The 19,957-nt window shown below is 39.1% G+C and overlaps 1 protein-coding gene across 1 annotated transcript in view; it reads left to right on the forward strand.

The window, feature by feature from the left end:
• The first annotated feature begins 17,614 nt into the window (after positions 1–17,614).
• The window catches only part of CPM (carboxypeptidase M), a 65,604-nt gene continuing 63,261 nt past the window's right edge, over positions 17,615–19,957 (forward strand). The window contains exons 1-2 of the mRNA XM_044677909.1: positions 17,615–17,658; positions 18,077–18,242. Of these exons, the coding sequence (XP_044533844.1) occupies positions 18,080–18,242 (163 nt within the window). The 5' untranslated portion in view covers positions 17,615–17,658; positions 18,077–18,079. The remainder of the gene's footprint in view (positions 17,659–18,076; positions 18,243–19,957) is intronic.

A 19,957-nucleotide genomic window follows, 5' to 3' on the forward strand; every position in this document is an offset into this window, starting at 1 on the left:
GTATTGAAACTATGTGTATTTGTGCCAGGGAGCAGCTTGGGCTCATTAAGACCACTGACCAATTTCTTATAATCAGTCCAAACGACTGTCTGCCTGTCTCCTATTTTGTTCCCAATCCAATTCATTATTCATATGAAATACCTGACTCAAATATAGGTACTGATGTACTAATTCAATTAACTGGCCATTGACTGGCATATCAGAGTCTTTGCAATACAAGAAAAGGTCAACTCATTACATCAGATTGAAGTGAAAGAAGAAATAGCAGCAGAAAGCATCTGAGTGGTACAAGATGAGGAAGAGGAGAGAGTCTTGAATAGAGATAAAAAAAAATTTGGAAGTTCCCCTTCTGGTGAGTGGGATAGTAAATTAATATAGGAAGTATGAAAGGTTTGCCTTGTAGCAGTGAAAGCCCAGTTGAGGTTGTGTAATAGAAGTTTGTAGTGGATCCAGTCAACACAGTTTCATGATTTTCTCCATCTTCAGTTAGCAGCACAGATGTAGGAGGATCAAAGCCTAATAGCAGATGGTAGGAATAATCCAAAGCTAAAGCTTGGCAGAGCAAGATCTCCAATAGATAAAGGGGGCAAGGTGAAGAAAGAGGTGGAATGACAACAAATTTTGATCAAATAAAGGAATTTCAGTGTTCATGGAACTTTGAACATGGTGTGGGACATTTGTGGGTTATGGCAAGATGAGGAGCATGATCATCTTTGTGTGTGGCTGAGGTGGGATAGAGGAGTAGGTCAGGGAAAATGAGTAAGTATTTGGAGACCTGCTGAAATCTGCACAATATTATATACAAACAGGAACACCTAGAGGACCTTCTAGTCTATATTGAACCCCTATTCCATTTCCACCCTAGTAAGACACCTTCCAAGAAAGTGGTGAACACTTTTGGTAAGCAAATATTTATCTCCTTGTTTCCTCTCTCGATAGTCTGAGGGTTATTGAGGACAGAGATCATGTTGGAAGAGGGTTCTACTAGATTGAAGCCTTTTTTTGTAATTACAGAGAAATTGAGGTTTCTCTATGGCTAAAATATGATATAGCAGTCAAGCTTTGCTGTCAAGAGATGAGCATCATAGGGATAGAAGCAAGTAGAGAACATTGATCTTACCTCCTTAGCTTACCTTTCATTCTGAAACAAATTCTTTTGCAGGCTAGACTAGAAAAGATCTTGGAAGTATTTTGTCCTAAATTAGATAGCTATCTCTAATAGGGAACTTTGATCTCCACCCCAACATAAGACTTGAAAAGGAAAGACCTAATCCTAGCCTGGGGTCACTCAGCCTAACTTTAGTTATTTGGGTGTGGTGGTTATGACTAAAAAATAAATTAATGAAAAAACATTTATTAATTATGTGTAAGCACTATAGCAAGTGCTTGGAATACAAACATTTCACAGTCCTTGTTCCCAAGGAACTCACATTCTAATGGGAGACAATTTGTAAAAGAGACTCAACCATAGGTCAAATGGAAAGACCTATTGTCCTTAGGATACAGCAGCAAAACCCATGGCAATGCTTTATCTTTAATGTTATTTTCACCAATGATACTATATCCATTTCTGAAGTTGAACTATTTGATAGTGTTAAGGACTTGATGACATCAATTTTCTTTTCTGGGTCTCAAGTAGCTTGACTACTAGGAAGGCAAGAGCTATAACATCAGCAGATGCAAAAGCAGTTACAACCTCACTGGCGTTGTTTCCCTTGATATGGTTATGTTGGGGCTAGACTAGGATCAGTTTGGTATTTTGGAGTGAGGCATCTAGGAGAACTTCTATTCCTAAGGATTTGGGGTTGACATATTGCCTTCATCACATTCTACCTTATATCCCTATTTTATCCATCTACCACTACCCTCGCAGACTGAAACTGAGATGGCTTGTGTGGCTCTAAAGAGATGAGCCCAGAAAGTAGCAACAGGGAGGAATGCCTTCCTGATTAGCAGAAGCAACAAATACAATGCTTAGTTAAGACCAGAAGAGTAACATATCCAATTGAAACAGCTCAGGGCAGTAGAACAACATGTCCAAGGTATATAACTAGTTGAGTAATGAACCAGCAAAGATTCCCTGCACAGCAGATTTCATCCAAGGTAATAGCAGTTACCATGAAACCAGCAAAGCATATCCACATTATGCGCAAAAGGCTTTAAAAGAATACTGTTCAATCCAGCAATACCACTACTGGGTCTGTACCCCAAAGAGATAATAAGGAAAAATACTTGTACAAAAATATTCATAGCTGTGCCCTTTGTGGTGGAAAATGAGGGAGTGTCCCTTGGCTAGGGAATGGCTGAATAAATTGTGGTAGCTGGTGGTGGTAGAATACTATTGTGCTGTAAAGAGTGACAACTGGAGGATTTCTATATGAATTGGAAAGACCTTCAAGAACTCATGTAGAGTGAAATGAGCAGAACCAAGAGAACATTGTACACTGTAAGTGAAACATTGTGGAATGATCAAATGTAATGAACTTTGCTACTAGTAGCAATACAATAATCCAAGACATTCCTGAAGGACTTATGAGAAAGAATGCTATCCACATTGAGAGAAGGAACTATGGGAGTAGAAATGCAGAAGAAAGACTTATGACTTATTATTTATAACCTGTTTATATGTATATATATATATGCATATATATATATGATTTGGGGATTCAGATTTATGATAAAAATAAATATGGAAATAGGTATCAAGTGATAATATTTGTACAACCCACTGGAATTGCTTATTAGCTCTGGGAGGGGAGAGGGAAGAGGAGAGGAAAAGAAAATGAATCATGCAAACATGGAAAAATATTTTTTAAAATAAAATAAATTTAAAAAAAAATTTTAATAAGAATATCCACCAGCTATAGCTGCGCTTTTTGTAGTGGCAAAAAACTGGAAAATGAGGGGATGTCCTTCAATTGGGGAATGGCTGAACAAATTGTGGTATATGCGGGTGATGGAATACTATTGTGCTAAAAGGAATAATAAACTGGAGGAATTCCATGCAAATTGGAGAGACCTCCAGGAAGTGATACAGAGTGAAAGGAGCAGAGCCAGAAGAACATTGTACACAGAGACTGATATACTGTGGTAAAATCAAATGTAATGGGCTCCTGTACCAGCAGCAATGCAATGACACAGGACAATTCTGAGGGATTTATGGTAAAGATGCTACCCACATTCAGAGGAAGGACTGCAGGAGAGGAAACATATAAGATAAACAATTGCTTGAATGCATGGGCTGAGGCGGACATGAATGGGAAATAGACCCTGAACAAGGACACATGTTACAACCAGTGGAAATGTGCGTTGGCCATGGGTGGGAGGAGAGGGGGGGGGGGTGAAGGGGAAAGTAGGGGCATAAAGTATGTAAACAGGTTAAAAACAAATATTAATAAATGTCTAATAAAAAAAAAAGAATATCCACCAGCCATCAGTAAGAGATCAGCAGAGATTCTTATTTTCACAGGAAAAAAACATTAGCCAAGAACTTTTTTATTCTCCCCTTCCTGAGAAATCTCATAAAACAATTTCTCAATTCTTTCAAGGTTGTGTCATCTAGAGCAAATATTTCTTGACAATTTTCCAGATTCACATTCATAAATGCTGTATAGAATAGTGGAGACCAAAGGATACTAAGGTATAAAGTCCAAATGAGGTGGTTTCTCTGTCTCTGAAAGGGAAAGTATATTGTTATAAAACCATTGACAAATTAGTTTCATTTTAAGTCTTTTTGTTGTCCTCCCAGAGATTTCATCCAAGGGTGTTTTTGTAATGAAGTGGTTCATTTGGATTTCAATACCCTTTTTATAGAATTGTTTTTTATTTCTAAGACTTTTTTTTAAAATGATGCTGCTATTGAAAATAGTAACAGAGATGGATATACTGTGGCACAATTAAATGTAATGGACTTCTCTACTAGCAGCAATGCAATGATCTAGGACATTTCTGAGGGACTTATGAAAAAGAATGCTATCCACATCGAGAGAAAGAACTGTGGGAACAGAAACGCAGAAGAAAAACACACAATCTATCACATGGTTCGATGGGGATATGATTGGGGATGTTGACTTTAAATGATCATCCTACTGCAAATATCAATAATATGGAAATAGGTCTTGAACAACGACACATGTAAAACCCAGTGGAATTGCATATTGGCTATGGGAGGGGGGAGGTGGAAGAGAGGGAAAGAACATGAATCATGTAACCATGGAAAATCTTTCTTAATTAATCAAGTAAATAAAAATTAAAAAAAAAATAGTAACAGTGTTTGATAAAACAAAGACCATAAGTTACTGGAGGAATGATTAAATATTTGACAAAAACTTCAGAAAAACTAGAAAGTTGTATGACAGAAACTAGGTTTAGGCAGCTTCATATACTATCTACAACAATAAGTATCAAATAGATATAGCACCTAAATATATACAGAGATGACATCTTTTAAAATTAGAAGAGAACTATATATCTTTCATAACTACAGTGAAAGGGAGAATTCTCTATTCAAAGAAGCAATAAAGTAAGTTATAAAAGGCAAAATAGGCAATTTTAGTAATATTACATTTAAAAAGCTTTTTTATAAAATCAGCTAGTATTAAGTAGTAAAAATTATTTCAATAAGTAACATTGATAAAAGTCCAGAGATGTTCAATATATACAGAAAATTGACGTGATTATAAATGACTAAAATTCATTCTTCAAATCAGAATATAGGAATGTTTTTTTCAAAACCATACCCTCTGTATGAGGTCTAAGAGAGAAGAGCAGCAAGAGCTAGGCAATCAGGGTAAATGATTTGCCCAAGATCACAAAACTAGGAAGTTCCTAAGGCCAGATTTGAACCCAATCCTCCTGACTCCAAGCTCAGTACTCTATCCACTGTGCTACCTAACTACTCCAATGAATAGTTTTCTTTTCTTTTTTTCTTAGTTTTATCTTTATTTTATTTTAATAACAAATTTACACATAAGTTCTGTGTTTTTTCCCAGTCAACAGTAACAAAGCCTATCACATTTGATCGTCCCATAATATTTTACTATGTATAATGTTCTCCTGATTCTGCTTATTTCACTCTGCATCAGTTCATATAGATCTTTCCAGTTCTTTCTGAAATCATTCTGTTCATCATTCCTTATAGCATAATAGTATTACATCTCCATCATATATCACAATTTGTTCACCCATTCCCCAATTGAAGGCCACCTATTTAGTTTCTAATGCTTTGCCACCACAAAAAGCGCAGCTACAAATATTTTTGTACAAACAGATCCTTTCCCATTTCTTTTCATCTCTTCCAACAAATAGTTTTCAAAAAAAGAACTGCAAATTATCAATGACTATATGAGAAAAAATGCTCCAAATTAAAAATAATTAAGAGAAAGAAAATGAAAACTAATTCTGCAATTTCATCTAAGACTTGGAAAGTTGGCAAAGATAATAAAAAAAGAACAGAAAGGAAGTTTCACAAAACTTGCAGAACTGCACTATTCATTGGTTGAGGCATAAAATGGACCAATTGTTTTGAGAAAAAAATTCATATTATTTGAGGAAAATAACAAAACTATTTGTACTCTTTGACCCAGAGATTCCCCACACTGATCATATATTTTAAGAAATCAAAGATAGAAATGCTCTACATGTACCAAAAATTTCATATCAGCACTACTTATGGACATAACAAAAACTAGAAATAAAATGGTTGTCCTTTAGGTACAAAAATATTGATAGAAGCTCTTTTTTGTGGTGGCAAAAAATTAGAACTGAAGGGAATCAGTTGATGAATAGCTGAATAAATTGTGGTGTATAAATGAGTTGGAATACTAGTATGCTATAAGAAATGAGGAAATAGGTGATTTCAAAAAGACATGGAGAAATTTCTATGAACTGATGCAGAATGAGGTTAGCAGTACCAGAAGAATAATTTATAGGATCAATATTATAAAAATGAATAATTTTGAGGTCTTTCATAAACTGATGGAGAACAAAGTGAGCAGAGCCAGGAGTACCATTAACAACTTAGATCAAATGAGACATTTGTAAAAAAGCACTTAGCACAGTGCCTAACATATATAAACACTTATTCCTTTCCCTTATTAAAAATAAACAACTTTTAAAGTCGTAAGGATGATCAATATGACTCTCATGATTCCAGAAGATCAGAGATGAAACATGTTATTCTTTTTTTTTAAAAACCTTACCTTCCGTCTTAGAGTCAATACTGTGTATTGGAGGTCAAGTGACTTGCCCAGGGTCACACAACTGGGACATGTCTGAGGCCAGATTTGAACCTAGGACATCCCATCTCTAGGCCTGGCTCTCAATCCACTGAGCTACCCAGCTGCCCCAAAACAATGCTATTCTTTACAGAAAAATGATGTATGATGGGTGCAGAGTAAGTCACAAATTCTGGATAGTCATTTAAGGAATTTGTTTTACTTATTATGCATATCTGCTACAAGAAATTAGTTTTTCTTTTATTTTTTTTCCCAAAGGGTTGAAGGAAAGGAAGATAGATAGGTTTCTGTTTTTGTTTCTTTGTTTGTTTAAATAGAGGGTGTTACATATGTGACAAACTGTTACATGTATTTTCAGATAAGGTCACATTATCAAAGTTTTATTTAATAGTTTCCCAATAAGAAACTTCTCACGAAGTGGGAGTAATCTGTAAATGTTTGTAACATCAAAACAAAATATATCAGGGCTGCCAAGTGGCTCGGTGAATAGAGCACCAGGCCTGGGGATGGAAGAACCTCTATTCAATTCTGTCCTCAGACATGTCCTAGCTGTGTCACCCTGAGGAAATCACTCAACCCCATTGCTTTGCCCTTACTGCCCTTCTGTCTTCAGAGTGATATTATCAATCCTAAGACAAAAGGTAAGGGGTTTTTCTTTAAGTACATCAATAAAAAAAAAAATTTTAAGTGGGTGCTATATATATAACCAATATCAAATTGCTTACCATCTCAAGGAGAAAGAAAATGTAGAACTCAAAATGTCAGAAAACAAAGTCAAAAAACTGTTTTTACCTGTAATACAAAAAAAGTAAATAAATAAAACATTACTGAAAGAAATAGCAAATAAATAAAAATAAATTTAAAATGGGTGCTAAGCATGTCTAAACAGTGGCATATGAATATAATGGAACATTATTATACAATAAGAAATGATGAATATGATGAATATGAGAAATTTAGAGAAAGAGTGGAAAACATATGAACAACAAAAATACACTAACAAGAAAAACTTCTTAAAAGACAGAATTGGTCCTTTGGGAAAAGAGGCATAAAAATTCAATGAGTCAAAGAACTCTTTACAAAAGAGAATTGGCCAAGTAGAAAAGGGGGCACAAAAGTTCACTTAAGAAAATCATGTCTTAAAAATTAGAATTGGGCATATAGAAACCAGAGAGTAAATGAGACATAAGAAACTATCAAACAAAATCAAAAGAATGAAAAAATAGGGAAAAAATGTGAAATGTCTCAAGAAAAAAACTAACTTGGAAAGTAAATCTAGGAAAGAGAATTTGAGAATTATTAGACTACCTAAGTCATAATCAAAAAAAGAGGTTAGACATCATCTTTCAAGAAATCAAGGGAAACTGCCCTGATATTCTAGAATTAGAGGACAAAATAGAAAGTGAAGGAATCCACCAATCACCTCCTGAAAGAAATCCCAAAAGGATAGCCCCCAGGAATATTATAGCCAAATTCCAAAACTCTCAAGTCAAGGAGAAAATATTTCAGGCAGCCAAAAAGAAACCATTCAAATATTGTGGAGCCATAGTCATATACTATAATACAAGACTTCACCTAGGAGCCAATACACAGAAGTTAAGGGTTAAAAAAAAAAATACAAGACTTAACAGCTTCTACATTAAAGAATCAGAAAGCCTGGAATACAGTATTTCAGAAGGCAAAGGAACTAGGACTTCAGCTAAGAATCATCTACCCAGAAAACTAAGCATGGTCTAACAGGTGAAAAAATGGGTATTCAATGAAATAGCGGTCTTTCAAACATCGATGATGAAAATATCAGAGCTAAGTGGAAATTTTGACTCTCAAATACAAAGCTCAAGAGAAGCATAAAAAGGTAAACAAGAAAAAGAAATCAAAAGACATTAAGTAAGGTTAAACTGTGTACATCCTACATAGGTTGTTCTCTACAGTCATACAAAAAATATTTTAAATTAGTATTAGAGAAATGCAAATTATGATACCCCAAACTTATCAAATTGGCTATTATGACAAAAAAGTAAAATGACAAAAATTAGAAGGATGTGGGAAAACTGAGATACAAATGAATGAGTGAATGCATTATTTGGGGAGTTGTTCATTGTTTCAATCATTCAGGAGAGCCCAAAGGGCTATAAAACAGTACATATCCTTTGACCTAGCAATACCATTTCTTGGTTTGTATCCCAAAGAGATAAAAAACAAAAAGGGGAAGGATCTGTATATACAAAAATATTTAAAACAGCTCTTTTTAGTGGAGGTAAAGATTTAGAAAGTCATGGGATTACCCATCAATTGCGGAAGATCTAAGTAAGTAATAGTATATGATTATAATGGAATACTATTGAGCTATAAGAAATGACAAAATAGAGGAGTTCAGAAAAACCTGGAAACTTACATGAACTGAAGTAGAGTGAAATAAGCAGAACCAGAAGAACATTGTCGAGTGACAGGAGTACTTTCCAATGCACAATTGTGAGTAACAGCTATTCTCAGAAAGACAATAATCCAAAACTATCCCAAAGGACTAATGGTAAAAAATGCCATTTACTTTCAAAGTAAAAGAACCAATAGAGTCTGAATCCAGACCAAAGCAAACTTTTTTCACTTTCTTATTTTTTCCTATGAGCTTCCTTCCAAAAGGAATTAATATTAAAAAATATTTTACTTGATTGCACATATAAAATCTATATGAGATTGCTTACCATCTCAAGGGGGATGAGGGGTTAGGAGTATGAGAAAGGAGGGGAATTCAAGACTCAATATTATTTGAAAAATGTTGGAAACTGTTTTTATATGTAATTGGGAGGGAGAATAAAATAAAACAGAATGGAGGGGGAAAGAATCAATATTAGGTATCAGTTTGATATGGGGGTATGGGCTTCCCCTAGACACCCCAAAACCCCAAAGGTGTCCCAGGCCAGAGTGTTATGGGGTGCAGAGCCCCCTCACATAGTGAGTTACAATGGTGAACCCCTGGGTTCGGGAAGGATACTTTTTGCAAGAATGCAAGACTCCAAACTTAGCTTAAAAATAAAAAGAGAAATTTATTAATTTGGAAAGTAATATTGAGAATGGTCAGGAGAATAGCAAGATGGGATAGCATGGTGGAACAGCTAGATGGGGAGCCATTCCTTGTGAGGGGACAGCATGGATGGAAAAGCTGTCTCCCCCAGTTATGGTGTGAGTGGAACAACCCTAGGGATTGCTCCCAGAATGCTTCAGTTCCAGGGTTTTTATACCCTTTACAACAGTGAGAATGTGAGGTTGTGTGGATATGACTCTAGAGTGGAACAGATGGATGCCTGAGATAAAGCCTGATGGTATCAAGGTGTAGCCTAGAGGTGCATCTCCATATCCATTTCAAACTAAAATTAATCTTAGGGCCTTACAGGAGCTATCAGATGTTCATGGGTTAGGAGTCACAAGGACAGAAAGGAGCAAGGGAATTTCCCTGTTTACGGTTTGCCTGGGTAAAAGGGTTCAGTGTCCAAGCCATCTCTGTACAATGCCCATGTCAAGCGAATACAGAAAGAATTCACTTTCCCTTGCATTCCTGCAGTGCTGAGGGAAGGTGACTGAGCTGAGAGGAATATCCCTTCTGTCCTCTCCCCTCAATCTTTTTTTTTTTAATTTTTTAATTTTTTTTATTAAACCCTTACCTTCCATCTTGGAATCAATACTGGGTATTGGTTCCAAGGCAGAAGAGTAGTAAGGGCTAGCAATGGGGATTAAGTGACTTGCCCAGGCTCACACAACTAGGAAGTATCTGAGGCCAAATCTGAACCCAAGATCTCCCTTCTGGGTCTGACTCAATCCACTCAGCCACCTTATTCCCCTCTCCCCTCATTCTTTTTTTTTTTTTTTAAACCTTTACCTTCTGTCTTAGAATCAATATTGGGTATTGGTTCTAAAACAATAGAGTGGTAAAGGCTAGGCAATGAGGGTTAAGTGACTTACCCTGATCTCTCATTCTTGATAAACATAGAAAGGTACCTCCCAGCTTGTTTCTGATAAAGCATCTGTTTGGAGCTCAGATAGCTAACCATCCCCTAAACTGGACAAGTCTACCCCACTTTTGACTTTGAGGGATAGGGCATAAGCACATGATTTATCTCGAGTTGCAGAGTCCCAGAAACATCACTCCATCACCCCACCATCACCCCATCTCGAGTCACATAGGCCCTGTTGTCAGGAGGGTATAAAAGAATTCTGCCTCCTCAGGTCTCCCATTATTCAACTTGCATTAAACTTAATACATTTTTTTCTATTTTTAAGCTAATTACTAGAGCCTTGTCATTCTTGAAGAAGGTGTCCCTTCCTCCCTTTCACCCTAGGCCTTCCTAATCAGCTCTTCCACATCAAGTTCTAAGGCAGAAGAACACTAAGGCTAGGTATTTAGGATTAAGTGAAGGGCTGGGAAAGATCTGAGGCTACAATTGAATGCAGCCTCTCCCATCTCCTGGCCTGGCTCTCTGTCCACTAAGCCAGCTATAGCTACTCCTTAATGTATGAATCCTACCCAATTATGCTCTTCATTGCTAGCTCTTTCTCGTGAGTTTGGAGAGGACAGAACACTAAATCCTCAACCTGTACGAAGCTCTTTGATCTCAGGCCTCTCAGTCCACTCTCCTTTTCTCAGCTCTTTCTCTCCTTACCCCTGTCAGTGGGGACAACCAATTCAGCTATGTGGTCAGACAAAAAGGTTGTCCCTATGTGACCAAGGATATAGAAACAGATTGCCAGAATTTGAGGGGCCAGAAGTTTCCGTTGTAATCTGGGTCCCTTTGTGATGCCTGTTCATGTCCTGTGAGCCTGAGAGTCATTAGAAAGGCTGTGATTCTATCAAGTCTCCCCCCCCCCAAGTTTCTATCAATAAAAATTCTATAAACTTCATGTTGCCAGTTATTTCCCAGACCCCTATGTTCCAGCTGTTACTGCAAAGCAATGAAATCCAGACTGCTTGGGAAGCTGTCCAAAGGGAGTGTTGTGGGAGCTGTTTCTCCATTGTTTCTCTTGGTTCATGATTCAGCTATAGACTCGGGTGTTGTGGGGGGGCTGGAGGTGAACCCCTTGGGTCAGGAAGAGCACCCTTTGCAAGAATGCAAGACTCTGGAACTTAGTGTAAAAATAAAAAGGGAAATTTATTCATTGAGAAGGTAATGTTGAATCTGGCCAAGAGGACAGCAGGGATGGAAAGCTGCCTCCTAGAGGGCATCAAGTCTGGGATCTTTATACTCAGTTGATATGTGGCTTTGGGGTGGTATGCACTGAGGCACAGGTGGGGTGGGGGGAAGGTTTGCCTGAAGACGTAACAGGGGACAGAAATGTCTCTGATGCAATCCAATGTTATCAAGGCATAGCCTGGAGGTGTATCTCTTGGTCCCTCTAAAGGGCAATCCTAGGAGGGTAGTTATCAGATGTTTCGGGTTAGTAGTCACAAGGACATAATTGAGCAAAGGAATTTCCGTGCCCGTTGTTTGCCAGAAATACTTCTATAATTTGGGGGTACAATGTCCCATGCCATGGGGAGGACTGAAATGAAGTCTGAAGACTTCAAGCTTATTGTTTTTTGAGATTCAGTTTGGGTTTGGGTTTTTGGAGGGAAAAGTTGTCTATGAGAGGAAAAGATATAGAACCATTCACTCTCAAGGACTGGGGAATTCATCACCCTTCATCTTAATTTCTTTTCTTACCATTAACAACCAATAGTTAGTCTCAAGTTTGGGTCTAGTGGAGGAGATTCAGTGATTAAAGGGATAACCAAGGGATAGCACAAAGGGATGTAGTCTGAAGAGTCGATTTTTAACTCAGTGGGAGAAGAGTTCAGGAGAACACATTTAAGTGGAAAGCCTTTGACTTAATTTTTAAAGGGGCCATTAAGTAAACTCAAGGACATAACTCCAGTCCCAATAGTCTGGGCCCAGTTTTTGAAACAGCAAAAGTCAGGAAACCTTTTCTAAAGGGTCATTTTGGTGACAATGGGTTACCTCCATTTGGCCCCAATGAATGAAATTCAATGATCAAATGGATGTTTAAGGAGCTCTAATGTGCTTTTGGATTGACAGAATGGCTCATATGCTGTAGGTGCTTAGTAAATGCTGCCTTAAATGAAAAATATAAATAATCTAGGAGTCTCATTAGAAGCTACTAAATTTTCTAGTTTTTAGTGGGCTTTGAAGCAGTTTGTTCAAGCTGGCTTTATTAATAAAATATGAGAGGAAAAGAAATGTGTCTAGTATTCATCTATATGGTTAAGGGTAAAGTTTAAGAGAAAGCTACAAAGTCTCAACACTGTTATTAAGTGGAACCGATCACAATTTACATTAGATTTTTTCTTTTCTTTTTAAAATCCTTTCCTTCTTAGAATCGATACTGAGTATCAGTTCCAAGGCTGATCAGTAAGAGCTAGGCAATTGGGGTCAGATACGTGTCCAGGATCACACAGCTGGGAGGTATCTGAGAGCAAATTTGAATCCAGGACTTCCAATCTCCACATCTGGCTCTCTATCCACTGAGCCACCTAGCTGCCCCCATTTGGTCTTTTCTACTGCTAGCTTTCTGTCACTTGGAAAGATAGATATACAGGAAGAGAAGGCAGTCCTGTCCAGTCTGGTAGAGCTCACTATCTCTTCTCTATTCTCACTAGAAGTTATAGTAACAATATTTTTGAGAATCTACTCATATCCCACACTTTGATCAGTGCTAAAAGGTATCCAAATTAAGTACAACATTCTTTAGTATAGTCAAAAGAACCTCGGCTCTCAACTGAGAGCATGGGACATGGGAAAAAGAGCCAGAGAACCTGGATTCCAGCCCCAGCTTCTACCACTCAATACTTGTCACCTTAGGTAAGTCACTTACCACAGAGATAATGCTGGAAGATTATAATGGCTCTCTTCCAAGTCTACACTAGGAACAAAGGAGCAAGAGATACAAAATCCCAGAGTTTGGCACTTTAGGATTCCCCAAAAAATTCACAAAAAGAGGAAGATTCCAAAAGATGGGCCAGTGGGAGTGTCAACATGGAATCTAGAAACCCCAAACTTGTAGCCTAGTAAGGTCTGGTGAACCCCAAGTTTTAGGACTAACTGATAAGCTGGAGACTCCAAAGCTTGGACTGGTTCCCTGTTCCCATGAGAATCCACCCTGAAAGGAATCTCTGGCTAGCAGTTTCAGACTGAATAATGGACCCTAAGGTAAATGACAATCCCAGTTAAGTGAGGCTAAGCAAATGCTAGGTACTCTTTTTGTTTTAGGTAGTCTTCCCCACTGTATCAGAGACCTTTTCCCAAGAAGACCCCCACCTGAGCTGGGACCATCCTTTTAGTATCCATTGTTAGTAGCTCCTTCCTTATACCCTAGCCTCTATGATTCCTTTCTCAAGCTTAATTGTACTCTGTCAGTATAGTTGGATCACTCTCATTTCCTTGTAACCCTGGTAATGTCAATTAATCATATTTCCCTGTCCCTCAGTTTCCCAAAAGGTATACAAGTCCCCCAAATTCTTTTGTTCCTTGGAGCTGTCAGTCTAGAGTGGTGGCTCTCCCAGGGGTCAGTGACCAGAGCAACCAGAGTTTCAGTCTTCAGAACTCTGCATGGTCATGTGGTTCGCAGCTCTGTGTGGAGGCCTAATATTGCACATAACCCCTTTCCTTAATGAAAGAGTGGGTTTTCTGACTATTTAATAATAGTTCTGGTTTTTTTCCAAGTCAACAGGAGTAACCCAGAAGACCTGCAGGGTTCCTATCTATAGCTCAGAAACTTCTTTTTGTTATTTCCTCCCTTCACTATTTTGAGACGTCAATATTGTATTTCAAGGATAGGACTGAGTCTCAGAATATTTGGCAGTTATGGGCAAGTCACTTCAACTGAGTCTGTTTCCTCAACTGTGAAATGGGGAGAATAAATTTACACCATCTCCCTTCCTAGAACATAGACAAGAATGGCATTGAATAGGTAAGCATGGATGTGCTGTAATCTCTATTCTTGCTTCAAAGGAGTGTCCAAATACAATGAGTTTGAAGATCCATCAAAGTATCTTAGTACCTACTTTTTTTTTTTAATCCCTTACCTTCTATCTTGGAGTCAATACTGTGTATTGGCTCCAAGGCAGAAGAGAGGTAAGGGTAGGCAATGGGGGTCAAGTGACTTGCCCAGGTCACACAGCTTGGAAGTGTCTGAGGCCAGATTTGAACCTAGGACCTCCCATCTCTAGGCCTGGCTCTCAATCCTCTGAGCTACCCAGCTGCCCCTTTAGTACCTACTTTTTAAGCTTTCAAGCACTCCACAAATACGAGCAATTGTTATTATTGCCATTATTATTATGGATGATATTTCCTTTTGGTTACTTAGAACAATCAGTTCTCAGCTTGCAAATAGGTTGTTCCAAATGTTTGTTTGTAAATTGGGCTTTTATATTCAAAAGTATTTTTCCCAAAGAAACAATATTGTTGACGTGGAATCTGGAGACCCCAAACTTGTGGCTTAATAAGATCTGATGAACCCCAAGTTTTAGAAATAGTTTGTATGCTGGAGGCCCCCCAAAGCTTGTGCTTCCCTATTTCAGTGAGAATCCACCCTGAAGGGAATCTCAGGCTAGCAGTTGCAGACTGAATAATGGACCCTAAGGTAAATGCTAAATATCCTTTTGTCTTAGGTAGTCTTCCCCAACCTATCAAAGACCCTTTCCCAGGAAGACACACCTGGGCGGGGACCATCTTTTAGTATCCATTGTGTAAGCAGCCCCTTCCCCTACACCCCAGCCTCTGGCTAGGATTCCTTTCCCAAGCTTGATTGTAAATCCCATCCTTACCAGTATAATGTCAATCCCGTTTCCCAGCCCCTGGATCTTCCCAAATGGTATGTAAATTCCCCAATTTCCTTTGTTCCTTGGAGTGGTCATCTAGTGAGGTGTCTCTCCCAGGGGGTCTGGGAGCAGAGAGAAGCAGTGTTCAATCCTTGGACTCTGCATAAGGCGCATCTCTGCATAAGAGGCCAAGTAGCCCTGTTCCCCCTTTCCCTTGATTAGAGTGGTTTTATGACTATTTAATAGTTCTGTGCTTTTTATAAGTTAACAATATAATAAATTGTAGTAGAGCTCCCAAGCCAGCTATTAACAATCAATTTTACCCAAAATACAGTCTGAATACTGAACATTTGCAGCAAAAATAGCCCTAGCATTAAAAAAAATCCTATGGCCTCACCTTTTCTTTTAAACATTGTAAAATACAAATAAATTTAAAACAATTGCAAAATTAATACATAGCTGCAAGATCCACAACACAACTGACCTGATTTACAGCCCTGATCCACTTGGGAGAGTCAGAAGTTTATCTTGGGTCATACCTGTTGCTTAATATTCCATAAAAGCCGCTGGAACTTTAGCGATGGGGAAAAGGGAGAAAAATGGGGAAGTTCTACCCTGAAAGCTAAAGGGGTGTTATAAGGTTTCAGATCCTAAAAGTCTTTCAAGACCTTCCTTAAATCCCACCTCTTTCACAAAACCTTCCATGGTTACTGCAGTCTTCATTTATCTTCCTGAATATTTTCTGAATTCATATTACCTTTATAATCTGTATATACTACACAATTCCATTACTTAGAGCTGTTCCACCTAAGGTAATAAGTTTTCTATCATTAAAAGTGTTCAAGAGGCAGTTAAGAAGGTAGAGAGCAATCCTAAATAGAGTGAGATTGAAATAAAATCTAGATGATCTATCTCTAAATTGGTTGGCCAGAGAAAGGGACTCCCTGGTACCTATGGTAAGGATGGAGAGGAGCTGGGGTGCTGGGCAGGGAGGCCAAAGGTAAGAGTGTCAAATTAGAACCTGTCTGACCTGTGCTAGTATTATGGCTTTCTTCCTTTTTCCATTCCCCCCCCCCCCCATATTCCCTACATTCCCTACACCTTCTTTCCTCTTTAAAAAATTGTTGATCTGATTAAAGCAATTGATACTAAATTAGAGGGATCAGATGGATTTAAGTCTTCCCAACCCTATTTGTTAATTCTGAAGAATCTCTAATTAGTGGACTCTGATCAAGATTATTTTTTTAGCTTTCTGATTCTTTGGCCACTCTACTTTTACTACTACCCTTCCTCACTCTCAAACTACTCAGTCCAGGTGCAAAACGGGGGTGTGGTGTGGAACCAGCATATTTTCCTAGCACGCTATCACACCCCAACACCCCAACCCTTCCTCCCCCTCTGCATGTCACTCTGCACCCCACAGGGCTCAATAAAAGCGAAGAGTCATTGCTGGAGGAGTGTAGGTTGGCGCTACTCAAATGCAAATGGAGAATCTCGGAATGTGGAGAATGCAAACTGGATCAGCCTTTCAAATAAGGACCATGCTCTCTCCAGGTAGTTTCTAGATCTTCAAGTGGATGAATTGAGTGAATTCTGCCCCATTCACATTCGAAGACTTCCCTGGCCTATTGCTGTTCCTTTATACTTTCCAAAGATGCAAAATATTTTGAGTCTAGAGTTTGGCCAAAACAATAGATTGCATTTTACCCCTTCGGAAGGCGAGGTCTTATTTTGATCTACTTTATATACCCAAATTTCCGATGGGGGGGCTGGGCAACAATACACAGCAGGGTTGGGGGTTGGGGGACTTTGGGAAGGAAACTGGAGACTGTTGCCAGGGGCTCAGGGCTGGGACCCGTTTACTAGCTCGAGTTTTATCTTTAGAGGTGGTCAGCACGCTCGGGTATCACTCCTAAGTAAGTCGGGGATGTGCTGATGTTTCCTAGAAATTGGAGAAGTTTTAGGAGTCCTTTAGAAGGCTAATTGAGTTCATGGAGCGCCACCCCCCCTCCCAATTCAATATCACTCCAGCCCCTGCCCGCCCGCATATATAAGGAGTCGTGAAGAAGAGGAGGAGAAGGAAAAGAAGGATGGGGTTCGCCAGGACCACACAGCTTGGAATCCAGCCTCGGGTTGCAGGCTTCTTTCCTCCAGCTTTTAAAAGCACGCACTGAGCAAACCAGCGGGAGGTATGTGTCTCCTCTCGGTGGGGTGCTCGGGGACAGCTCAAGCCAGGGAGCAAGGCTGACGTCAAGCCGCCTGTGCCTGACAACACGGAGCCTTCAGCTGCCTTTCCCTCCTCCTCCCCTCTGCCTGCTCCTGCAGAAACTTGCACAGGTGAGACAGCCGGCGCCCTCGAGCCAGGGGAACTGAGGAGGAGGAGGAGGAGAAGGAAGAGGAGGAGGAGGTGGAGGGAGGCTGAGGAGGTGTGTGGAGGGAGGGGGGCTGAGAGAGGGCCAAGCTCGGCCAGCGGGGCTCTTGACTGGACAATGGAGACGTCGCTCAGCGCCGAAGGGGCGGAGTCTGCCGGCAGACTCGCCCAGTCTCTGGGCTACAAGAGGTGCCCCTTGAGCAGCAGCTGCTGCTGCTTCAGGGGCCGTGAGTTCCTGGGTCAGGGTAAGAACGCAGCTGGTGCAGCTGTTGGGGACACTGCGGGGAGTGGGGGGAGAGGATGGGAGGCCGCGACCGCTGGGCCGGTGCCAGCTAGCTCCCCATGCTTGCCAGTGAGGGATGTTCTTGAACTAAACTTGTAAGGTTCTGGAGAGAGAAGCCGGCAACAAATGTTTATTGGACTGAATGGAATTGGACTAACCTGAAATGAATTGAACTGACCGGCTCTGAATTGAACTGAACTACCTGAACTGAACCGAATTGCCTTGAATTGAACTGAATAGACTTGTTGAGTGATGCTCTCTGGGTGACCCGGCATCTTTGCAAAGGGCTGCTAACTTTCTCTCTCTTCCCCAGTCCCGTTCTAGACTGACTTTTTTTTTTTTTTATAAAAATTTAATTCATTGTAGCAATTTCATCCTAGAACATGGCTCTCTCGTTGTACCTGTGCGTGGGACTCTTGGTGCCTTTGGTGGCCCCGCTGGACTTCAACTATCATCACCAGGAAGAAATGGAAGCTTTTTTGAAGAATGTTGCCCAAACCCACGATTCTATAACTCATTTACACAGTATTGGGAAATCAGTGTCAGGTAGGAGTCCACCATACCCTTTTAAACTCTCCATTCCTGCTTTACCCATCCCTCGTCTCCGAAAAGAGAATCGATTTTGTCCAACGGGACAAAGAAATTGTAGTTTGCATTGGTATGTGAGATGCTTCTCGCTAGCTGCCTTTAGTGGCTCATTTACCTAGTGTTACTGCATTTCGATGCTCTGGTTCGAATGAGGGTATCCTGAGTTCTTTTTTTGCTGAAAATTCTCCCAGTGGAGTAAATGAACCAATTTGTTTTCTCTTCCTCTTGGCTTGTTTTAATATAATCCTTGGTGTCAATTTAGGATGAAAAGGAACTTCACATTTTCCGAGAGCGAGTGTTAGATTAATTTATGTCAGCAGTATTCCTGTATCAAGTATTACTTAATTATCCTGATGTCCTAAAAATATTCAAGGAAGCTGGATAAGTAGTTATACCAATAATATGCTCCAAAAAAAGTCTGCTTTTAGAATTTATAAAGGCGAGGACAGCGTAATGTGTACCTTTCATTTATAGAATTTGGGGGGGATTATTGACTTCAAGCTGGAAAGGAACTCCGATTAAGTCTATGGTGATTCCCTCATTTTATAAATGAGGAATCTGAAGTCCAATAAGGTTTTAAGTGACTTGCTTAAAGTCACATAGTGGCAAAGTCGGGTGCTCTTAACTCCAAACTGATATATTTTCCACTCAATTACTCTGAAATAAATGTAAGGGAAATCTGAGATATAGATAATACGGGATTTGCCTAAGGCTGCAAACACAGGTTTTGGAAGAATAAAAAAACATCATTGATCTAGGATTGGAAACTTCTCAGAAGCCATCTAGTTCATCCTTATTTTTAAGATGTATATACCAAGGCCCATGAACCCTAGATCCTGAGGGCAATACATAACTGATGCAGGATTTGAACCCAGATCCACCAACTGGAGAACCAGTGCATATGTCACTGTAATCTACTGCATTAGAACCTGGGTTTGTTTTATTCTGGGTTTAAGGGATTCCTCTTAATTATAAGTCAGATAATTGTTTTAAATAACAGACTCTTAATTCAATTGGTGATTTTAGTACCCTAAAAATAAAAGGTGTCAAAAGTTTAACGTAAAAATCACATTTCTTATTTTTTGTTGGTTGTATTTATTGGTTGTACTTTATCCTATTAAGAGATTATATCCTATGGTAGAAAGAAATTTAGATTAAGAGTCAAAGAAGACTTAGGTTCAAGTTTTGCCTCTGCCTTTTGTTGTATGATTGATTAGTCATGTCCAACTTTTTGTTGACCCTATTGGGGCTTTTGTGGCAAAGATACTGGAGTGGTTTATTAGTTCCTTCTCCAAATCATTTTTATAGAAGAGTCAAAACTGAGTCAAGTGATCAGTTTTAAATGTCATGAGGTCGAATTTGAACTCAATCCAAGTCTAGCACTATCTACTGCGCCACCTACCTGCTAGTTCTGACAGTGCTATTTGCAATCTGCTTTTGGCTGGGTCAATTGGGCTTCAGTTCTTCATTTAAGTCAGAAAGTTGGGCTTAAGTTCCCTTCTAGCTTTATATTCTGGATGCACAGAATTTGTATTTGTACTTTTCTTGCATTTGAGTCCATTGAGATTCTTATAATTTAAACATCTCTCCTCCCGTAAAAAAATTTTTTAAGCTAACTTTATTTTTTAAATATAAAATTAGTAAGGTAGTATGTAATCACATGACTGTGAAAA

This window comes from Gracilinanus agilis, chromosome 5 (assembly GCF_016433145.1).
Source record: "Gracilinanus agilis isolate LMUSP501 chromosome 5, AgileGrace, whole genome shotgun sequence".
Taxonomy (NCBI): Eukaryota; Metazoa; Chordata; class Mammalia; order Didelphimorphia; family Didelphidae; genus Gracilinanus; species Gracilinanus agilis.